Source organism: Lepidothrix coronata, unplaced genomic scaffold, assembly GCF_001604755.1.
Source record: "Lepidothrix coronata isolate B3197 unplaced genomic scaffold, Lepidothrix_coronata-1.0 Scaffold179, whole genome shotgun sequence".
Classification (NCBI taxonomy): domain Eukaryota; kingdom Metazoa; phylum Chordata; class Aves; order Passeriformes; family Pipridae; genus Lepidothrix; species Lepidothrix coronata.
The window spans coordinates 845,244-867,633 of NW_016690359.1; the positions used below are offsets into that span (position 1 = coordinate 845,244).

The 22,390-nt window shown below is 43.8% G+C and overlaps 1 protein-coding gene across 2 annotated transcripts in view; it reads left to right on the top strand.

The window, feature by feature from the left end:
- Nucleotides 1-9,938: 9,938 nt before the first annotated feature.
- Nucleotides 9,939-22,390, top strand: part of MSRA (methionine sulfoxide reductase A) — a 256,046-nt gene continuing 243,594 nt past the window's right edge. Inside the window, exon 1 of one of the 2 annotated variants that reach the window (XM_017830482.1) lies at nucleotides 9,939-10,100. In XM_017830482.1, coding sequence (XP_017685971.1) covers nucleotides 9,962-10,100 — 139 coding nt within the window. In that variant the 5' untranslated portion in view covers nucleotides 9,939-9,961. Of the gene's footprint in view, nucleotides 10,101-18,561; nucleotides 18,586-22,390 lie in introns of those variants that run through there. The other variant, XM_017830483.1, reaches the window with a different exon arrangement.

A 22,390-nucleotide genomic window follows, 5' to 3' on the forward strand; every position in this document is an offset into this window, starting at 1 on the left:
CTGTCAGAGCTCTTTGCCAGCACAAAGGACATTAATCTGGTTATGAGTGTACATGACCCTTCCAAAAAACTAAGTAAAACAAGCTGCCATGGGCATGAGATGGTATAAGAAGTAGTCCAGTCACTGGAACATGTTGCTCAGAGAAGCTGTGGCTGCTCCATCCCTGGAAATGTCCAAGGCCAGGTTGGACGGGGCTTGGAGCAACCTGGGCTAGTGGAAGGTGTCCCTGCCCATGTCAGGGGTTGGAATGAGATGAGTTTTAAGGTTCCTTCCAACCCAAACCATTCCAGGATTCTGTGATTTGAGGGGAGGCATCCAAAGGTCCCTTCCATTCAAAACCATTTATAATTCTGGGGTTGTTTTGCATATTATGGTGTCTCTACACCTTGAAGGATGCAGGGAGGGAGGGATGTCTGCAGACTGACAGGTGCTGTAAGGAGAGGAGCAGAGAACTGTGATAATCTCATAGTACAAGCTCCAGGATCTGAGGAAACACCTGAGCTGCAGGTTCACCACAAGCCAAGAGCAGGTTCTGGGGAAGCACAACAGTCCATTTGCCTGAGTCTCCAGCTTTTCTACAAGTATTTGTGAGTGGCTTCATCAGAAAGAGGAGACTTGTCAGTGGAGTCCCTGCTGTCCTGCCAAGGCTGGAGCCAAGCACAAAGTGAGGCTGGAGGGAGATTGCAGGAGATCCAGACACAAAAATACCATTGCAAGGCTTGACTCAGCCTTTGTATAAACTGGAATATAAGGGAAATAGTGAGATCAATCCTTCCTCCCGCCTCCAATGACATTTGCATGTGTTAGCAAGTGTCTTGTCTGCTGATACTTTTCGGTAGGTGAAGCAAAGATCAGTAGAAGTCTCCAAGATGGAAGCTCAAGGTGGATAACGGGAAAAACTGCTGCCAGTGCTCCTGTGCCTCAGAGTTCCGAAACCTCCTCCCTTCCTCATGTGCTTTTTTAATGGGCAGAGCACTCTGTTTTCATCCAAAGGGTTGGGAAGGGCAGAGGGGGGAGAAGGAGGAGGAGGAGGAGAAGGAGAAATGGTGGGTTTGCAGCAGCGGTTATTCTCTCTTGTGACAAGCTGTATTTGTCTTTGGGGAAAGGTGACTATTGAGCGCCTTCGTGACATCAAGATTGATCTTGGAATGTTTAAAATGATAGGAAAAATGCATTTCCCATTGACTTCTCTGGGAGCAGCTTGCACAGTTCTGCAAGCAGATGGCATGATGTATATTAAATTATCACTTATGTCGGGGGGCTTATTTTAAGGATGGAAGTGTCGTCTCTTGGTATTTGTGCCAGAACTGCTCATCCCCAAATCAGGAGTTTTGTATCCTTCCAGCCGTCCTGGAAAATATTTGAAGGAACATGCCCTTCCCAAAGGGAAGCAAAAACTGCATCTTGTTCTTCTGTTATATCTTTTAATGAAAAGGAAAAGCAATTTTAAAAATCTCCTTTATGAAAGAAAAGTCCAGACTGGTGTAAACTGAACTAAAGGCAAATGTCCCCCAGACTTCATTGTAAATCTGCTCCACTGGGGTGAAGGTTCACACTGACAACATGAAATAAGTAGTGCAAACATGACTGGTGAAGCCCAAGAAGTCTAAAGCAAATGCTGAGTCATCGACAATATTTATAACCTCCCTCACTCAGAATAGAAGATACCAAGGGACTGCAATTACTGAGATATGACAAATGTTGAATTTTTAATGACCCAGCTGGAGGACACTTCCTTGTCCAAGAACGTTGCTGCTGAAAGTCACAACCTTTGTTTAATCCGTGTTTAATCCATGTCCATTGGCTGTAAGTTATGCTCTGTCCACTTTGTCCATAAAAAGTATCGCTACTGACTACCAAAAAAAGTTATTCCCAGTTTCACAGCTCTCCAGATCTCATTTCTCCCTGTTCTACTCCTCTCCCTAATCTGGTTTTATAATAGACCACTCCTCTGTGTCGCTTGCAACCCTCTTACACCCATTTTGGTGCCTTATACCTTGCAATTGTCGAAACACTCTTGTGTGGATGATCTGCACTTCAAACCTCTCCAGGCCACTCTTTCTAAACCAGCCTTGTAATTCTACCCCATCACCCTGAAAAAATAAATTCAATAAACAACACCTGCACCGGGCTCATTATGGAATTCACAGAACCAGAATAGTTTGGGTTGGAAGGAACCTTTTTAAAGGTCATCTATACCAACCCCCTGCCATGGGCAGGGACACCTTCCACTAGACCGGGTTGCTCAGAGCCCCACTTTGGGATGTTCTGTCTTGTTTGGAATGTCAGTTCCTGGGAGGCATCCGAGGTGACAGAGTCCCACTGACTCCCCTGGGACTAAAATATCTTGATACCAACAGAGTTTCAATCTGATAATTGGAAGTGTCCAAGGCCAGGTTGGATGGGGCTTGGAGCAACCAGAAGATGTTCCTGCCCATGGCAGGGGGTGGAACTGGATGAGATTTAAGGTCCCTTCCAACCCAAACCATCCTGTGATTCCATGATCCTTCCTGTACACACTGCACAGCAACATCCTGCATAACAATCTCAATAAAGAATGGAATCAAAACTCAGTTCACCCCATGGATGATTAAAGATAATTTAATGGGCAGTCAGATATATTTTACATATGCTGTTAATTTATTTTCTTCCAAACAGAATATTACCTGGCATTTAATTTCCCTCAAGCATCCAGATGCTGTCAGGAAATGTCCTGATATTTTTGTCTAAAGCCAAGAAGCATTTCAGGTGTCTCTTAATCCACTTTATTACGATTTCTGCAATGAAACCATCTCAAATACACAACCTTTCCATTTACATCAGCACCTGAGTGCATTTTGCCAAGCAGTGACAGGCTGTGCTGCAGAGCTATTCCCAGAAGTGCTTTCTGTGTTGCTATTCAATAATCCCTGGTATTGCTGGATGCCAGAGCAAAACCGAGATACCTGTGGTCAAAGCCCTAAAAATTCTCATGGATTTTAATGAAATGCTTATCATATTTTATTACTGCACTTTTTTTTATGCAGGGAGATGAGGAAACAGCTGATGATTCATAAAGACCATCTTCTTGGAGAACAGCGAATGCCTCGTTTCTAGGACCTGCTGTTGCAGTGGAGGAAGGAGCCCACGAGAGGGCTCAGGGAAGCAGCCCTGGACCAGCAGCCCTGGGAAAAGCGGGGCCTTGAGGGAAAGCTCCTCTCTTCAATCACATTCACCTTAAAACATCTCACCCAGGGCAAGCCAATAAACAAGCAGCCCAAACAACAGCAGCTTTTATTACCACGGGCAGTATCACGCATGTATTTTTAATCTTTTGCCTGTGTCTTCCTCAGAAACTTTATTAATTCCAGGGAATGCTGCTGCAGGGAATATACGAGGGCACTTAGGGCTGATGAAGCTCCCTCTCGGTTTTATGGTGTCGGCACAGCGGGCTCTGCTGAGCATCCACATGAGCACATTTATAAAAAGCTTATTACACCACACAGCACAGGAATTGCTGGTTTTTTTCTCTTTTTTTCCTTTTCTTTTCTTTTTTTTTTTTTTTTTTGAAACCAGCACCATTAAGTCTGATTGTTTCCTTTAGAGGGGCAGCGTAAACAACTCTGTCATTTGTTTTTATAAAGTCAGCAGTGCCACTGACGAGGCCAAGGCACTGCAAGGCATTGAAAACCACCAGCAGAGCATGGTTATGGTGCATCATTTCCCACCAAAAATGTAATTGACTCTGTTGTCTTAGTTTTTAATAATTTTTTGTTATGGGACATTATAAATGAAACCCAGTTATACACCCTTTCCTTGTTTTTCCTCCTACATCCCCCCAGTACCTCCAGCAGAGCAGTTGCCTTGTTGAAATGTTACTCCAAAATAACAGTTTACATGTTTTCATGCTTATTTCCTCACTAATCTATCACTAATTTAGTGAAATAAACTAAAAAGAAAAAGTACATTTCAATATTTAAATAAAATAACATTTAAATACTTAAAAGTCATTAATATACTTTAGCCACTTGTTTGGATTTATGTGAATGGGCTTCAGACTTCCAGGGATTTGGAAGGATTTAAAAAAGACAAAAATTTTAGCAAAGAGGGATTTGGGGTTCAAGGATTCTTAGTAAGGGAGGGGATAAATCTTGAGCCTATGAGATCAGTAAGGAAAACCTGGAGTAGGGAATGTAAAATACTACTTGGGATGGGGAATGTGAAGGATATTGTCCTGAACAATCAATTTATTTTGGAATCTTTAGTCAAAATGTATTATGAAATACATTTTTATGGGGTTGGAACTTGCTCAAAAATTCTTCAATTTTTCCTAGGTAAATAAAGGGAAAAAATGTGTTCATAAAATCTCTCCTGCAAAACCCGAGTTAAGGGTGATAAAAATATAGAAATCCCAAAATGAACTGAATAGAAAATCTTTATTGAGAATTTTTTTACCAAAATTACGGTTTTACCAAGAGTTGTGTCACGATGGCCTCCAAGTAGTGAAATCTGTACCAAAATTTCAGATTTTAGGCAAAAATGATGCTAATGAGCATCTGACTGATGGAGCAGCACCGGCCACTTGATGTGCCCAGGAATTTGCTCTCTCCTGAACTTGAGTCTGACCTATGGAGTATTTTGGACTACAGTGGGAAATCTTGATTTTAAAGCTCCAGGGGTGAGCCTCAGCTGCTGGGAATTTCTCTTAATTCCAGGGAATTCATGAAGTTGTGATCTACAGATCTGCAAAGCAACCCTAGGACTATAAATGGCTTGGATTGGAAGGGACCTTTGGATGTCTCCACTTGAACCACAGAATCCCAGAATGGTTTGAGTTGGAAGGGACCTTAAAGACCCTCTCATTGCAACCTCTGCCGTGGGCAGGGACACCTTCCACTATCCCAGGTTGCTCCAAGCCACGTCCAACCTGGCCTTGGACACTTCCAGGGATCCAGAGGTAGCCACAGCTTCTCTGGGCAACCTGTGCCAAGGCCTGACCACCCTCCCAGGGAAGGATTTCTTCCTCATGTCTAATCTAAACCAAATCTCCTTCAGTTTAAGGCCATTTCCACTTTGCAAACAGAATCACTGAATGGTTTGGATTGGAAGAGACCTTAAAGATCATCCAATTCCACCCACTGCCATGGGCAGGGACACCTTCCAGTATCCCAGGTTGCTCCAAGCCCTGTCCAGCCTAGCCTTGAACACTCCCAGGGATGGAGCAGCCACAACCTTGTGGACACGTGGGAACTGGTGATAACGCTGTACCTTGAGCTCCAGTGAAGGAAAGAGAGAGCCAAAGGTTGGCTCTGCCCTGCTGCATTAGCACTTTTCCCACATAATTGCTGCAGTGCAATGGAAAAATAAAGACCCTGTGTGAAGAGGCCCCTTGTATCCTGCGTTTTCTCCTTCTCCCTGGCACGTATGGTAGTCTGTGTTCTATGAAATTGCTCCTTGTTTTTGCCATCCCTCTGTAAATCCCAAATCGCTGCATTATTCTGAGGTGCAGCGCTGATGGCTCCCCTACGTCAGCTCCATTTTTAGTATAATTCATGGAGCTTAATCTGCACCTCAGTGCTCATCCAGATCCCAAATGGAAGGCGGATGAGTGACTGATTAATCTTCCCGCCTCTCTAGAAACCGTCTCACATCGATTGCTTTACTGTGTTATCATCCCTGCTGTCCTGCCAGGGGAACAGATACAGCTGGTGATACAGGAATCCAGGGCTCTTGTTCCCAGAAAGAATTGTGGAGCCTAAAGTCTCCAGTTCCCTTGATTGAAAACCCTTAGAAACAGTCCATGGCCTTTTTGCTGAAATGGGGGAACCAGCGGGTTCGTCCTGATGAAAATTCGGGCATTTTCAGAGATCTCGTTACCTGACCAGTCACACAATGAGAATGCAATGAGGGACTTGACATGAGATCCATGTCTTTACAGTGGTGTCATGTCAACATCGGTCCTAAACTCCATTAGGACCTGAGGGAACGGCCAGAGCTGTGCCAGGGGAGGGTTAGGTTGGATCTCAGAAAAAGCTTCTTCCCCCAGAGGGTGGTCGGGCACTGAACAGGCTCTCCAGGGCAGTGGGCACGAGTGGTCACGGCCCCAAGGCTGCCAGAGCTCAAGGAGCGTTTGGACAACACTCTCAGGGACAGGGTGGGATTGTTGGGGTGTCCTGTGCAGGGCCAGGAATTGGACTCAGTGATCCCTGTGGGTCCCTTTGAACTCAGAGTATTGTATGATTCCTTATTTGACATTTTTACCCATTACAGAGAAGAACATGGAAAATGATTTTTAGCTGCCATCAGCTGCAGGAGCAATGGCAACGAAGACAAGGAACTGGAACGAGTCTATATTAGTGATTTAAATAGTGCCAAGGACTAGGCACAGCACACAAATTTTGTATATATCTGCCATAATCAGTCTATATTTCTATACATTGGTAATAAATTCTTTAGGAGTCTTGGGAGTCACAGCAATGAACTTCTGAGGCTGAAGATCTAACATTCCCCTTGGACAGGTGAAGGCCAACCCAAGAAATCAGATGGCATCGGCACTTCCTTGGTCTGAGCAGCACCAGAATGCTGCTTCCTTATTCACATCTTCATCAAAGCAGGAAAAAAATCAGGAAGTACGTCACTTGAAGACCTGGAGAGGGTCCAGAGATGTGCAGTGACTCAAGAGAATTAGAAAATACACTTGACTGTGATGAACTCCCAGAGCCCTGTTTATCTTGCCTCGAGGGATGACTGCAGCCTACAGCAGTAAGTCTGGATAACAAAACCTGGATAAAAGCAATCTCCTCATTGTAGGGAAGATAAGCTAAGCTGTGACGGTTGGGAGCTGAAGCCAACCTAAAAATAAGGTGCATATTTGTAACAGTAATCAAGCACTGAATAATCCACTAAAGCCCGTGGAGGATCTTCTTTCACTGCATGTTTTCAGATGAAAAAGAGATGGCTTTTCCAGGAGATGCAGAGGGAAGCACAAACTTGCCTTCCCAACCCGTGGATTACCATGGAGATGCTCACACGGGGCTTTATCACTTTCAAAGATACGGCAGATTTTGTTACGTGGGAAAAACGCATCTATCCCAAAGCACAAAGACTAGGAAATTTAACTCTGATGGATTATGGACAGGAAATGGCAGGTCCTGGAAAAAAATGGTGTATATTTTGAGCAAGTTCCTAGGACTGGATGGGTAGGAATTAGTGCAAAGCCTTGGCTGAAAGGAGACAGGTAAGCCCACATCTCTTTTCTTCCTGCTCTCTCTCTCTCTTTCCACTCTTTTCCCATCTTCATGCTGGTTTCCCAAAGACTTTTAGCATATGGCATAAAATTGCTGTGCTGGGAATACTGTGATAATTACATGGGAAGGCAAGCACTGTGTAGGTGCCTTAATCCAGGCTTTTTCCTGATATACTTCAATCTATATGTGGGTACATAGAATGTCTGTGTGAAGCATAAATAAAGAAATAATCAGGTTCTACTTCTTGCTTGGACAGGTAAACCCATATCAAGGAAACTTTAAACAAAGTTAAAATATGACTTTTGGAGTCTCCCCCCCCCCACCTTGTGGAACTAGAGGAGTGGATATCCCACACTTTCCTGAAATACAAGTGGGATTTATCTAATTTAAACAGCATTCTGTTACCATGGAGCCAACAAGCACTAAGTCCTTGTGAAAATCAGCAGTTTTTATTTGTTAAGTGGCACGATGGCTTATTACCGTTTAATACTTGGAATTCAGTTATCAGGCAGGAACACAGTGTGTGAAGTGCCACACAAACAGGGAATGCCAGCCTATTTCCTGCCCATAATACCCAGAATTTTACAGCATCAGCAGCCCCAGTGGCACTGCTCTACCCACTGCTTTCGATTGCAACCCCCCTGCCCTGCTCTGCTGTTTTCAGCCTCACATGTGAAGCAGCTCAATGTGATGGGTGACGAAGCACTTTTTCCCAGAAGAATTAATGTACTGGAAAAGACACCTATGATTTAAGAGATAAACACACAGGGACAGCACGTGGAGGATCACCAGGATCACTGGAGTGGAGGCAAGGCTGGATTTTCAGCACATCAGGGCTCTGGAAGGTCTCAACCACTTCATCCGCGAGGCTGAGCAGCCAAACCTGGGTCTGTTTTTCTGCCCTTCACCTCTGCCTGACCTCCATTCACACAGAGGAGATGGTAATGAAAACATAACTGGTCACAAAGAGGCAGAGGATGCTCACAAGAAAAAAATCAGGCTCACAGGTAGAGACATTAACTCTCAGGAGTCCATTGCCACCCATCATGACATTAACCAGTGCTTTTTTAGACATTATGGGCAGGTATATGTGGTGCAAGACAAGAGATGGTCAGTATAAAACCAGTGGACCTTGTCATCTTTCGTGGTTTCTTACAAAGAAAGATCTGGGAAATGACAGAGTGACCCTAATGAGAGAGCAGCTAATTAGGTGAACATGCCTTAAATAAAATTCACACTCTGTTATTGAGCATTTCTGGTTCTTACTAACTTGTACTGTCAAAATATCACAGTTATTTATCATATATTCACTCATTATTCAATAGATTTTTTTCAGGTTATTACAAGACTGCTTTGAGGTCACCTGAGGTCCTCTCTAGTCCTGATCTCAATGATTCTAACTATCCAAATTTAACAAAACTTAAAAAACTGACTGCGATCTTGGGCCTATACGTGGTCAAAGAGGGTGTCATTCACCTTTCAAGCACAGAACAGTGAATCTCAAAGCAGAGGTGGGACAGTTTGTCTCTCAGATTCCCAAATGGATTTTTAATTTTGAAGAAAGCCTGACTCCTAAAAGATGAATTTCCTGCTTCTCTAGGAGCATCTGGGAATTCTCAATATTGCTATAAATACCCAATGCCGTTGTAAATGTGAATTAAATTCTAGGCCTCAAGTGTTTTGTATCCAGGTAAAACTCAGATTGATTAAGAGCAGAAAGGAACTGCATCCATCATGGACCATTTCTTGAGAGAATTATATGACTTTCCTCTCAGATTAGGTATTAGTTTGTTGTTCTATCATCTATCAATTCGGCCAACAACCCAACTTTTTCAAAGCCCTCCAGATGAATTTTGCAATGAATTTCTATCCTGTCCTTTGTATAGTCCAGTGGAAGGTGTCCCTGCCCACAGCAGGGGATTGGAATGAGATGAGCTTAAGGTCCCTTTCAATCTCAACCACTCTGTGATTATACGAATATGTGTGAATATGTATTATCCCCAAAACACAGTGGATATTTTCCACAGGCAGTTTTAGACCATTCACTTTTTATTTCTTTATTTTTATTGCAAACATAGGTGCAGACGCTTCTGCCTGAAGATTTATGTTACTTGGAGCATCTTCATGCAAAAAGTACTCAGCAAGATTGGGATGATCCAGTACGTTGGCTAAATGTAATGCAGGAGAATGCTGTGTAAATAGACAACAGAAAAGTCATAGAAAAAAACCATATATAATTGGGGGTTGGAGCAAGATGAGTTTTAAGGTCCCTTCCAACCCAAAGCATTCTGTGATTCTATGATTATATTGTACAATAAAGCACATTAGTGAATGAAGAGTCTGTGTAGTGTGTTTTCCTGAATGTATTTGCACAAACCCTCCTAAAACCGGGAGCATGGACAAGACAGAGGGTTAATGGGATATAGATGAGGATGAGGTGAATGGGACCGCATGAGGGGCACGCAGACAAAAACCCCTCCCGAGGCTGCAAAATAATACCGGAAACAACCGCACATATAGACTCCATAGCAAGGAGCATTCCACAGAGGTGTTTGGGAGGACCATGCAAAGGGATATTTCGGGATAAAGGGTCACGGAGGACATGGACAAGGAGGGGGGGACCCGTGAGGGACCGTCTGAGGGAGCGGAGAGGGGGGTGCGTTTTTTGCCGCCGCCCGGCAGGGGGCGCTCCCCCCCCCCGCCCCTCCCTCCCCGGGGCTCCCCCTGAGCGGGCGATGCCTCCGCGCCGCCTCCTCCTCCTCCTGCTCGCCCGCGCCCTCCGCGGCTCCGCCTTCGCCATGGGAGACTCGGCCTCCCGCCTGCCGCAGGAGGGCGAAGCGCTGCCCGGCAGGACCCAGCGCATGGCGGTGGCAGGTAAGGCCAGACCGCCTTCCCTTCCCTCCGTTCCCGCTCCGCTGTCTCAGCCCGGCGCCCCCTTCCCCCCCGCGCCGCGCGCGTGCGCGGTGCCCTCGCGGAGGGGCGGGGCCGCAGCTGCGCGTGCGCGCTGAGGGGCTTGGGGGGGGAAAAACATGGCGGATGGGGGGCGTCCCGTGAGGGGGTGACGGGGAGAGGGGGAGGAAATGTCCGGCGGGAGCGCGTTTGCGTCGTGGATTGTTCGCGGGGTGACGATTCCTTTGTGTCGTAAGAATTAGGAGTTAGTGGTTGCTGGAGCTGACAGCGAGCGCTGTCCTTGGTGGTGCTCAGGGAAACTGCGGCTTCCCCATCCCTGGAAGTGTCCAAGGCCAGTTTGGACGGGCCTTGGAGCAACCTGGGATAGTGGAAGGTGTCCCTGCCCCTGGCACGGGGTTGGAACTGGATGAGCTTTAAGATCCCTTCCCACGCAAACCATCCTGTGATTCTATTCTGTGATTTCTCTTGAAATACTGAATTTTCTGTTTAATTTTTACTGAGGGCAGCAATAGTCCTATTGAGGGTTTTAAACAGATTTCTATATCACTTACTTCTACTGCTAAATAAAATAAATACCAAAAAATAATTCCTGATTATAGAGTGGCTTTTCTATGGATGTTCTAGGAAGGAATTCCTGTCTGTGAGGGTGGTGAGGGGCTGGGATGGAATTCCCAGAGAAGCTGTGACTGCCCCATCCCTGGAAGTGTCCAAGGCCAGGTTGGACGGGGCTTTGGAGCAACGTGGGATGGGAGAAGGTCTCTCTGCCCGTGGCAGGAGGTTGGAAGTGGATGATCTTGAAGGTCTCTCCCAACCCAAACCATTCTATGATTCTGTTTGCAAAGTATTTTTAAGTTCTCAATAATTCTTTCAGTGATTTTCCTTTGAGTAAATGTGTGCTGTCAGGTAAGGAAAGTAACAACCCAGAATTAAGCAATTTTGCCTTCTGACAGCCCTCCCAGGAGCAGAAAGTGTTCCAAGATGATTGTCATTGCCATTCTAAAGGAATTACAGTGGCACTGAGGTGCTCTAAGACGTGTCTTCAGTGTTTCTCCTACAAGGTGTTTGTTGTACAAGGTGTTATTTATATGTATCTTTGCTCCAGACTCCTGTAGACCCTGAAAAAGTGTGTGAACTTAGGGAAAAAAAAGAAATATTTAAACACATAAAGTATGTAAGTGCTGGTGGGAGGAGGATAAATGGGTGATGGCATAAGCCCAGTGTTTGAGAGCACAGTAAAATCTTACATTTTATAGATATTTGGTAAAAATCTGAATGTGGTGGTAAAATTAAAGGTAGCAGGAAATTATAATGTCTGATGTGGAGAAAAGGGGCTCAAAGGAAGGGTGCAGAGATGGGATTTATGTCTTTAAAGCAGTGAACTCCAGAGATGATACCAAGAGTAGCACATTGCCTGGATTAAAGTGGCACCTCGTTGATAAAAGCCTGGACAGAAGACACACTAAGCCCCTTTTATGCTCAGTGACTCCACAGATAGAATAATTTATTGTGCTGCTTGTACAAAAAGCATCCTCATAAGGCCAAATATGAAATTTTTTGAATGTTCTTCTATGGCTAAATGTGGTATTACGTATTTAATAACAGCATGGGCCTCTGGTAATCTGCAGAAGTTAAAATGAGATGGAAACTACTTTCAGAAGAGAATGATAATTTGAATTTTAGGCTGATGGCCAACTGGACTATTGACCTCTCAGACCTTTGCCATTTTATTAAAGTCTCTTTTGAACTGAGAGCCAAAACTGGAGCTGGTATTCCAGGTGAATTCTTACCAGTGCAGCCTAGAAGGGAGTTTTTTTTCCCTTTCCTCTGCTGTGCCCACTCCTTGTGATGCAGCCCGGCCCAGTTTGCTGTGTTTGCACTGAGAACACATTTAACCCGGGCTCCAGCAGCACCACAGCTCCTTCCCAGCAGCTCGGAGATCGTCTGCTGCAGAACTTGCTCTTCTCCTTGTTGACCTCCAGACGGTTTCTGTTGGTTTTTCCAACCTGGAGTTTTTCCAGAGTCTCCTTGGACAAACCTCTGCTGTTTGTCGTGTCTGTTTGAGGTTGCCCTGAGATTTGCTGAGCGTGTTTTCTGTCACCTCGCTCGTGTTACTGTTGCAGGTATTGAATGATACTGGCCCAGCCTCAGCCCCCGGGGTGACCTGCTGCACACCAGACATCAGGAAATCGATCCCGGCCTTTGGAGGCCGATTTTCCTGCCGATTTCTGACGTGTCCCCTGCCTGGCAGGCTGTTCCTGCGGCCAGCACTTTGTCAGCTTTCACATGCAAATGCTGCAGGGGAGGGTGTCAGAACCCTGCTGAAGCCAAGGCGTGTCACAGCCGCTGCTTTGCCTTTTGGAAATAATTTCTGAGAGGATTTATTCCATGATCTGTCCTGGGACTGAGGTGAAACGGAGCCCCTCAATCCTCTTTTTGCCTTCATTAAAAATGGCTGTTACTGTAGCCCATATCTCACCATCAGGGATCTCCCAAAATCACCATGATTTTTCTAGGTACAGATTTTTCTATATCATTATTTCCAGATCTGTCACAGTGTCCTGTTGGCCCCCCCAGCAAGCTTGCCTTGCAGCTCTCAAAAATCTCCATGTGGCTCCTTTAAACACATTTAGCTTCCATTACCCATTTCTCCTCACATTCTTTGCTGCTTTTCTTTCTGACTCTGCCAGTGCCTGGAGAGCTTTTGGAGCAGTCCTTGTTTGTGAAGACTTAGGAAAAGAGCTTTTGAGTGCTTCAGTCTTTTTCTGTAACAACTTCTAGGTTGTGTTCTCTACTCACCAGTGCACCTCGATTTTCTCTGAGCTGCTTTTTACTCCTGTCATTTTTGTGGAATTGTTTTTCATTGTCATTTCTGTCCTCAACTAGTTTGAATTCCAGCTTTGACCTCTCTGATATTGTGCCCAGGCAATGCTGTATAACAAATTCTTTTTTATGCCTCCCGTGCTGTTGTTTCTCCTTCCTGTGTGTTCTCTCTTTGCATTTTAGTCCGTTGAGCAGCTCTGTCTTTCTCATGAAGTTCCCAGTTTTCTGCATGATATTTTGTTCCTTAGATCTCATAGAAAGTCAAAATTCAGAGCACCCTGAAGGGCCCTTTCTCCCCCTGGCACTTCTTGGGGGCTTCTCCTGAGCGATTCACCCCCTCCTGAGGGGCAGCTCCAATCTCTGCTCTCTGTGACCAGGGACAGGACCTGAGGGAACAGCTGGAACTCTGCCAGGGGAGGTTTAGGTTGGATTTCAGGAAAAGGTTTTCTCCCCCCAAGGGTGGTGGGGCACTGAACAGGCTCCCCAGGGCAGTGGGCACGGCCCCAAGGCTGCCAGAGCTCCAGGAGTGTTTGGACAACACTCTCAGGGACAGGGTGGGATTTTTGGGGTGTCCTGTGCAGGGCCAGGAGTTGGACTGATGATCCTTGTGGGTCCCTTCCCACTCAGGGTATTCTGTGATTCCATGATAATTCCCTAGATAAGCCAGAGTTCTTAAAGCTGAAAATGTTGAATATCTTGGTTACCTTTCCAACCTTCCTTTGGATCCTGATCTCTGTTGTCTTGTGGTCACTGGCAGGACTTCGGTTTCCCTCTGGAGCTCCGTGCAATCGAGGAATGCATTTCAGCAGGGTGCAGATCCCCACCCTGTTCTTTGGTGCTAGGAAAGATGATTCCTACATAACCTGTCCTGATCCAGGACGTGCTGAAGTTGTGTGTGCTGTGCCAGGTCTCTGATTCTTGTCACATCAGAGGTCTGTGACCACCCTTGGACATCCAAGTTTTCCTGGTGAGCCAAACTCTGCCTTAGTCTGCGGACACTTGAGGAAAACAACTGCCAGACCCTTTTTAAGTAGGAACTGATCCCAATCCAGGAACCTGAGCTGTCCATCCTCTTCATCTTCAGTGGTGTTGAGAGCCTCTAACTTTTCTTGGAGCTCCTTCCCTTGTGCTGCAGTGCCTGGGTCTGCCAGGGCAGAGCTCTCAAAGGAGAGGCTGCTGCCACTGCTGAAATCCCTGTGGAGAAGAACCAGGCTCTTCCCACAGCCTGAGACCACTTCAGGCGCTGAACCTGGAGAGAGATCGAAGTACCAGAGGTGTTAGTGCTGCCTGGGTTAGCACTAATGTAGGACCTAAGAAAGTCATGCAGTTAAACCTGAATATTACACAGATTTCTGTGAAGTGACTGAAGCAGTTTGTGATATAAATGCTTCTGCTTGTAGAACTCAGTTAAATTAGGACAAGCTACAGGAGCTGAAAGCAATACAAACACTGGTAAACTTCACTTACTCTTTTAGCAAACAAGTTGAATTTATCTGATCTCGTCCAAATTTCATAATCTGGGAATCAGAGTTTGTTGTGCTGTTTTCTTTCCTCGAGTAGAGCTGCTGCATTTATTTTTGAAAATTATCCCTTGTCTGTTTTTGTATAATGGTGCCATGTGATGTCGTGCTTTAAAGACACATATTATTTATTGGTTCTACCTTTCTGGTGCAACTCAACTTTTCAGGATTAATTTGAGTTATGTTACTGCTGAAACTTGGCTGTGTTTTCTGAGTGAGTATTTATTGCTTGCACTATTTAATGGACTATTTTATTTTATGATGGTGGTAGCAGCTCACAGTCAAGGAGCCTCGTGAATGTAGAGTTTGAATAACATTATTTATATACATATATAAATACATATAAATATATACACATACATACTTTTTTCTGCTAGATATCCTGAGATAACTGTGTGTAATAAATTAAAAGAACTTTTTTCCTTCTGATCCCAATGAGTAGTGTCAGGAAATATCTTCTTACACATCTGTAGTGCGCTGACTTTGTTGAGGCAGCGAAAGTACAGCTCCTGGGGAGCCAGACTTATGATTATTTAAATCTATTAAGCCTCTTGGCTTTATATCTAAAGATGAATAGAGCAATAATTACAAATGTGAAGGAGGTCACGGTGAACTTTAGTCTGACCTTCTGTATAAGAAAAGCGCAATGTTTCTGTGAATTAATTCTTGCTTGAGTCGGATCACACTCTTTACAGAAAACATTGATTAAAAATGTCATTTGACAGAGGATCCACTGCAGAATTTCATAGATTGTTCCAACGTTTCGTAACTCTCTGCATTTTAAAAGGTGCCTGTTTTGAATCACTTTATGTTTCAACTTTCAGCTGTTGCAGGTTGGTCCAGTTTTCTTTGTGAAGATGAACAGTTTGGTGTTTGCTGGTTCATGAAATGCATTTAGATCATAATTAAACTGCTGGTTAGCCTGTTTTTTAAAGAAGTGAAGACTTCAGACAAACACAAAACAAACAAAGTGAATTCTTATTGTCAGCAGAAGGCACATTTTTCAATAATTTATTAGTTTTTGTTTCTTTACCTTAAATTCTCCTTACTTAATGTCTTCCTCAAGTTTTGAATATCAGAAATAGACACCAGATTTTCCTAGGGATGGTGCCAACTGCAGTCTAATTCCTGATCAGTATTTTTCTGTCTATGTATCAAAAGACAACTAACATTTTAGGTTAAAGTGTTGCTCTGGTTTAAGTGACCATCTCCTTCGTACAAAGTCAGTGATAAAGTGACTGATTCTGCTTTTACCTTTATGAACTGATCTGCATTTGCTTTGACTATTTGATTTCATTCCAAGTCTGTGTAATTTTCCATTAAATTCATACACACTGAATTTCAGTTCTCTCTGGAATTAGTGCTTTAATTGAGCTGCTGAACTCCAGGAGAAGTTGCAGTGGGTTGTGACTCTGTAAATCCTCCCAGCTGGATCTGTGGTGGTTGCAGGAGTGTCCATCTTTTCTAGGATACTCCAGCAGTTAGAGAATTCCCTCAGGATCTTGATGATCCTCCTCTGATTTATTGCAGGGTGGGGCTTTCCACCTCACTTCTTACACGTGTTCCAGTCTTCCCCAGGCTGAGTGGAGGGATAACAGGTTTTCTTCTGAGGTTTCTAGAGGATGTGGTGAAGTTTTCCATCAGGGATCATTTCTTCTTCCTTCAGAGGCACTTCTTGACATTGAATTAGTGCAGAACATAAACAGGGATTTTATGGGAACTGCTTTACTCTTCCTGTTCTGTCCCTGCCTGCTGAAGTGGGGCTTGTTTTTCTCAAGATACAGATTCACAGAATCATGGAATGGTTTAGGTTGGAAGGGACCTTAAAGCCCATCTCATTCCACCCCCTGCCATGGGCAGGGACACCTTCCACTAGCCCAGGTTGCTCCAATGCCCGTCCCACCTGGCCTTGGACACTTCCAGGGATGGGGCAGCCACAGTTTCTCTAGGAATTCCATCCCAGCCCCTCACCACCCTCACAGAGAAGAATTCCTTCCCAATCTCCCATCTCTCCCTGCCCTCTGGCATGGGAAGCCATTTCCCTTTGTCCTGTCCCTCCATCCCTTGTCCCAGTCCCTCTCCAGCTCTCTTGGAACCCCTTTAGGCTCTGGAAGAGGCTCCTTCCAGATTAGTTTCTTTAGGCTCTCCCTGGATCCTTCTCTTCTCCAGGTGAACCCCCCCAGCTCTCCCAGCCTGGCTCCAGAGCAGAGGGGCTCCAGCCCTTGGAGCATCTCCGGGGCCTCCTCTGGACTCGCTCCAGCTCCACGTCCTTCTTGTAGCCAGACTGGATTCCTCTCCAGCTGACTGTGTATACATGAAGGGTGCTGTACCTTCTATTCTTACAGAGAGATTATTTCACAAATTATTTAAAAATGAGATTAGTTTAGGTATCATAAGTCCTGTTAGAATTCTGTCATTTAGTTAATTTCTAATGTTTCATTCAGTTGGAAATCTTTTGAAGCTGAATAGTTTCCAAGCACAACATTCAGAAGGAGAAATAACCCTTGAAGTTGTTTTGCTTCTGTACCAGTTGGTTTTAGTGGAATTTCTTTCCATACTGGTCTTGTTTTGCTGTTCTTAAAACACCGAACAGAAATTATTGTGGTCAAACCAGTGGCCTGTGCTCTGGTACTTCCATTTGTCTCCTCACATCTGACTGTCAACCATGTTCACCACGAAACCATCTCCTCAAAATAAGGAATAAAATGAAAACTGTTAATATCTATTTCCTGTAGCGATTGGAAAAGTTTGTAATCATAGGCAACTATAAAACTGTTTCAGATATGAATTTAATATCACTGTATTTTAGGTGTAAAATAGGGATTCTTGGGTGAGGTTGTACCTCAGGACAAAACTCAAGGAGCTTTCTCTTAAGGTTTAGGAGGATCAGCTTCTTCAAGTTTTCCACCACTTTATTTACCTGATGCAGTGCCTTACACAACTAATTAACCATTTTTATTGAGTTTAGATGAAATAGGGGCTGAAAAAAATGAGATCTGACTTCCACTGAAGTGCAGCTCAGGAGTGTGTTGAGTAACAACGTCATATGTGGTTTAGCATTTCTGAATTGCAATTTACCTTCCTAATTCAGAAGAGTTAATTACTTATTCCTTCATTCTAAGAGACAATCTTTGCCTCAAACACACTCAAGCCATCAATTTCCATAAATTATTAATTTTCATTACAATTTTGCTGTGATGCCAAGATTGAAGGCAGAAAGAACATACAGCAAAGAAGCCCCTCACCCCAGTAGTTGTTTATTATCTGGAAAAACTTCTCAAATTTGTGGTTCCAACATCCAAGATGAATTTCCTTGGAAAACCTGCCTGCGGGAACATGTCACTTTTTTTTGCACTTTACCAGGTAATTATATTTACACACGAAACCCCTCATTTTCAAGCCAAGTGTACAACTGTAAATATTGTTCTGTCATTGGAAAACCAGGATTTACCTTTAACCACCCATTAAATTTACATTTGGGAAGGTGCTGAGAGGAGAAGCAAAGGTTAAGTCAACATAAAGGGATTTTTTTTTTTTTGGTGTTGTTTGCATTGTGCTTTTTTTTGCTCTTGGCAGCTGGAAAACAACAACCAAAAGGAAGTTTTAACATGCACACACGGGGCTTGAGAGATTAAAAACACACAGGAAATGTGTTTACAGAGCTGCACATCCATGAAATGCTGCTCCCAATGGAAAAACCCTGGGCTTCCGTGTCACCTCTCACTCCAGCGCCAGTATAAAGGGAGGTGTCACTCATCACTAAACCCCTCCAAAACTTAAAAAAAAAGATGGGGAAAAAAAAAAATCTCATGTTTGAGTCCCTGGAGTTGCCGGTGGGCTGTTTAACATGCGGCTCACAGCCGGGGGGGTGCGGAGGAAGCTCTTCCCGGGGCTTCTCCTGGCAACAGCTCGGGTTGCTGGGAGACAGAATTGCCTAAATGGGGAGCAACTTCACCCAACTGGCAGCCTGTGAATGCAAATAAGGCTTGGGGGAGACTCCTCGGGCTGATACCGTAATTTCCCCGCTCCAGAAGGAAAAAATGAAGCCGCGGGATCTTTACTGAGGGCGTTTTGTGGGGATGCTGCTCTGAGGAATCGTTCCAAGTTGGGTAATGAAAGCGGGTGATTGTTCCTGGTGAGAGGTGGTTGTGGGACGTGGATCGAGCAGCTTCTCGTTGCTGCTGTTTTGAAGAGGGATGTGATGTGTGAATTTGTCAAATTTGGGGCGTTAAACAAACCTGTCAGCTCTGAGATTATACACAAGGTTATATTCACTCAGGTTATTGTTTTAACTACAGAATATTTTATATGATTCTCCGTGAGTCCAGGGATACACTGAACTTCTTGGGCTGATTGTGTCCATTTATCCTCAGTGCAGGAATGACACTGACTGGATATTTAGGTAACATTGTGCCCTGGATCCCACATGTGCCATTGTGACAGTCCTTAGGTGAACGTATATCACAGGTAGAGACTTTGGGATTGTTTTACCCAGTGCTTCTCCTCTTTCCACACCAGGTGGGAGAGTATGGCACAAACCCCTTGTTCTGGCTTTCCATTGTCCCAGGAACAGAGCTGGGATCGAGCACTTGTCCAGCAGAAAAAGATCCACAAACATCTTTAAATCATTATTTGTTGGAAGGGACCTTAAAGCTCATCTCATCCACCCCCTGCCATGGGCAAGGACACCTCACACTAGCCCAGGTTGCTCCAACGCTTGTCCAACCTGGCCTTGGACATTTCCAGGAATGGGACAGCCACAGCTTCTCTGGGAATTCCATCCCAGCCCCTCACCACCCTCACAGGGAAGAATTCCTTCCTAATCTCCCATCTCTCCCTGCCCTCTGCCAGTGGGAAGCCATTCCCTGTGTCCTGTCCCTCTAGGTCCTTGTCCCAAGTCCCTCTCCAGCTCTCCTGGAGCCCCTTTAGGCTCTGGAAGGGGCTCCAAGCTCTCCCTGGATCCTTCTCTTCTCCCTGAACACCCCCAGCTCTCCCAGCTTTTCCTCATGGCAGAGATTTTCCCACTTCCTGACCATTTTTGTGTCCATAGCCAGATTTTACACAACATTCCATGGCCCTGTGACTTGCATTTCAATTCTGTATTTGTTTGATGTCGGTTAAATCATCGACCAGCACGTCTGTCCCAGTCTTCCAGTTGGAATGGTTTTCCAGGAGGGAACTGCTTTGATTAGTTCTAATGTTCTTTGAGTTCTGAACTCATTTATGTTACAATTACTTGGACAGATTAGCTCAGTATGATCCAGGTGTGGATTTAGAGCATAATCACTCCAGGTAACTCTCTCCCTGGATGCCTTTGTTGTGCAGGGAATGCAAAGTTCTCAGTCTTAATTTCATGGAAAAGTAAAATATGTTACATTTACTCCAGGGTGAAGAAGTGCAGTTACCACAAAGAGATGCTCTAATATATTGAGATTTTGGATTGTGTTTTTCCCTAGAATAGCACAACCAAAATTAATAGCACAACCAAAATTAATTCCCCAAAAAGGGAATCATGTTACTTAATTGATATTCAGTGTAAAACCTTGAAAGCCTTTTCTTGCCTAAAGAGTTATTCTGGTTGCCCTGGGTCAAAAGCTGATTTTTTTTTTTTTTAATTCTCTTTGTCAAATTCCAGTTCACAGAATCATAGTTTTTTCCTTTATTTTCTGTTATTTTCTTGGGTAATCTTCATACACAACCTTGTCAAAAATAAAGAAAAGCATTTCCAAATGAGAGCAAAGTTGTTCACACATGGAATTGTAGAGTTGCAGCATCTTTAGTTCCCTCAGAACCCACAGCTAGTAAATAATAAAACTCCTCACCTTAATTGATTTGAGTGAAGGTAAGTAGTACAAAATAGACCTTAAGGCAGATTTAAGGTTGATTCGATATTTTCGGTACTAAATTCTCTGTATCTTTGATGCACAGAATTTACTTTGAATTTTTTTCAGCTTAAAAAAGCTTCTTGTGTTTAATTAATGTCAAATTTTTACCTTCAAATTACAGTGGTGCATGTTGCCTTAACTTCAGCTCGATGTAATTCTTATTAAATCTATTTTTACTTTGCAGCCATTGAATTGTTTGGCTTGTAATTTGTTGTGTGATAGGTGTTGCTTTATCTTTCCATGCCTATGTTTTATTTATTTTGTTTGGAATTTCAGTGTTATGGAAACGTTCCTGTATTGCTTTGGTTTGGTTATGTGTGAATTTTTATGGTGCATACGAAACTTGCATTTAAATTTCCAGTGCAATTAAAATAATGCACATATACAAGTCCATGGTAGAAATCAGATAAAAACCTGTGCAATAAAACCCAGTGCTGTTTAGTGCAGTTTTTGCTCATAACTAATGGCTGTGAAAAATTTGCAAAATTGGAATTAGTGGTGTTCCATCCACCTGGGAGAAGACACTGTTTGGGTCTTCCTTTTGAAGAGAATACCTTATTTTCTCTTGAGAAATGTGGCCAGATAGATGATACCTGTATTTTTAGTGTAGTTTGGGCTTGATTTTTCAGGGATTTGACTTCCCAGGAGCCTCCAGAGATGCTTTAAGGACTGCCCAAATTCCAGGAATTGCTGAGAAGCAGAACTTTAGCGGGGACTGATTTTTTTTTTTTTTTTTGTGTATCCCTCAATGTGAGACAGAAAACTCTCAACTTGAGGACAGAGGTTCTTTTTGGGAGCAGGGATTTGGTGCCTGAGACTGGCTGAGAATTTTCAGGAGCTCAGTGAGAAATGAGAAGTGTCGTGCAAGGGATATTTGTTCTGGTTGGACGGTGGCAGTGTCTTTGTTTCTGACTTTCCCATGCCCCGTTTCCAGGCTCAGAAATGCACTTTTTGGTTCATCAAACGTTCAGCTCCTGAAAATTTCCTCCCAGCATTGAGGACACATCTGTGCCTTACAAAACAGGGGGACAGGGACTGGTACCTGTGTGCTGCAGGGTGGGATCACAGCATAACCCAGGCTGGGAGGGATTTTGGGAGCTCATTGATTTATGACATCAGTACATTGACAGCTGATCTGCTGGTGTTGAAGAGAAAATGTCTGTAATCATCTGCTCCTTTCAAATGTTGAGCTTACATTTTAAAAAAGGGCAGAATTCCAAGGCAGGGAATCAGTGGATAATTTCCTGATCTGCTTTAGCAAATTGCAATAAGATTTTTTTTTTTTTTTAAGATTATCAGAAACAAAGTAGCTACACCAGAGATAACATCACAATATTTGTGATCTGTGGGGTTATTTATGTTACTTTCTTTTGTTCCTGTTCTTCCTTAAGGATTCTCCTCTTCCCTAAACAGGGATATGCAAACCTATTTCTGCACTTACTGAGCTTGACCTGATGTGTAGAGATGAAATCTCATCTTAAAGAGGTTGCACTCAGACGACTTTTAATAAAACAAACTTCTCACAGAATAATAATTCTTACTTTTAGTAGCACCTTGAGTGACAATTTTTCAAGTTACTACTCAGAAAGGGACCAGGAAGAGAAGAAATGAGCAGGCAACCAAATGCAGAGAGTGGATTCTCAAGTAAAATGTCCTAACATGTCTTTATATGAAAAAAAGAAATACCAGTAAGATGACCCAGAGATTTGTTTACATCTCATTCTTAAAATATTAATTTCAGAACTTAGGTAACGATCCTTTTATATTTTTTTGGTGTGATTCTTGGATGTTCTGACCCCTCCAATTTATAAGTATGTCCCATAAATCCAGTCATAAATTCAGTAGCTGGGTATAATGGCCCCGGAGTGCAGCTGCATCCTTTGAAATCAAGGAGTAGGACCAAAAAATCCTCTCTTTGCCATGTTCACTTCTGAAGTTCTGCTTCCAAAAGGTGTCTTCTGATGACATTTTTGGCAGCTGAACACGATTCCTGCTTAAAACCCTATTTTGAGCAGTGCAGGGATTTGGG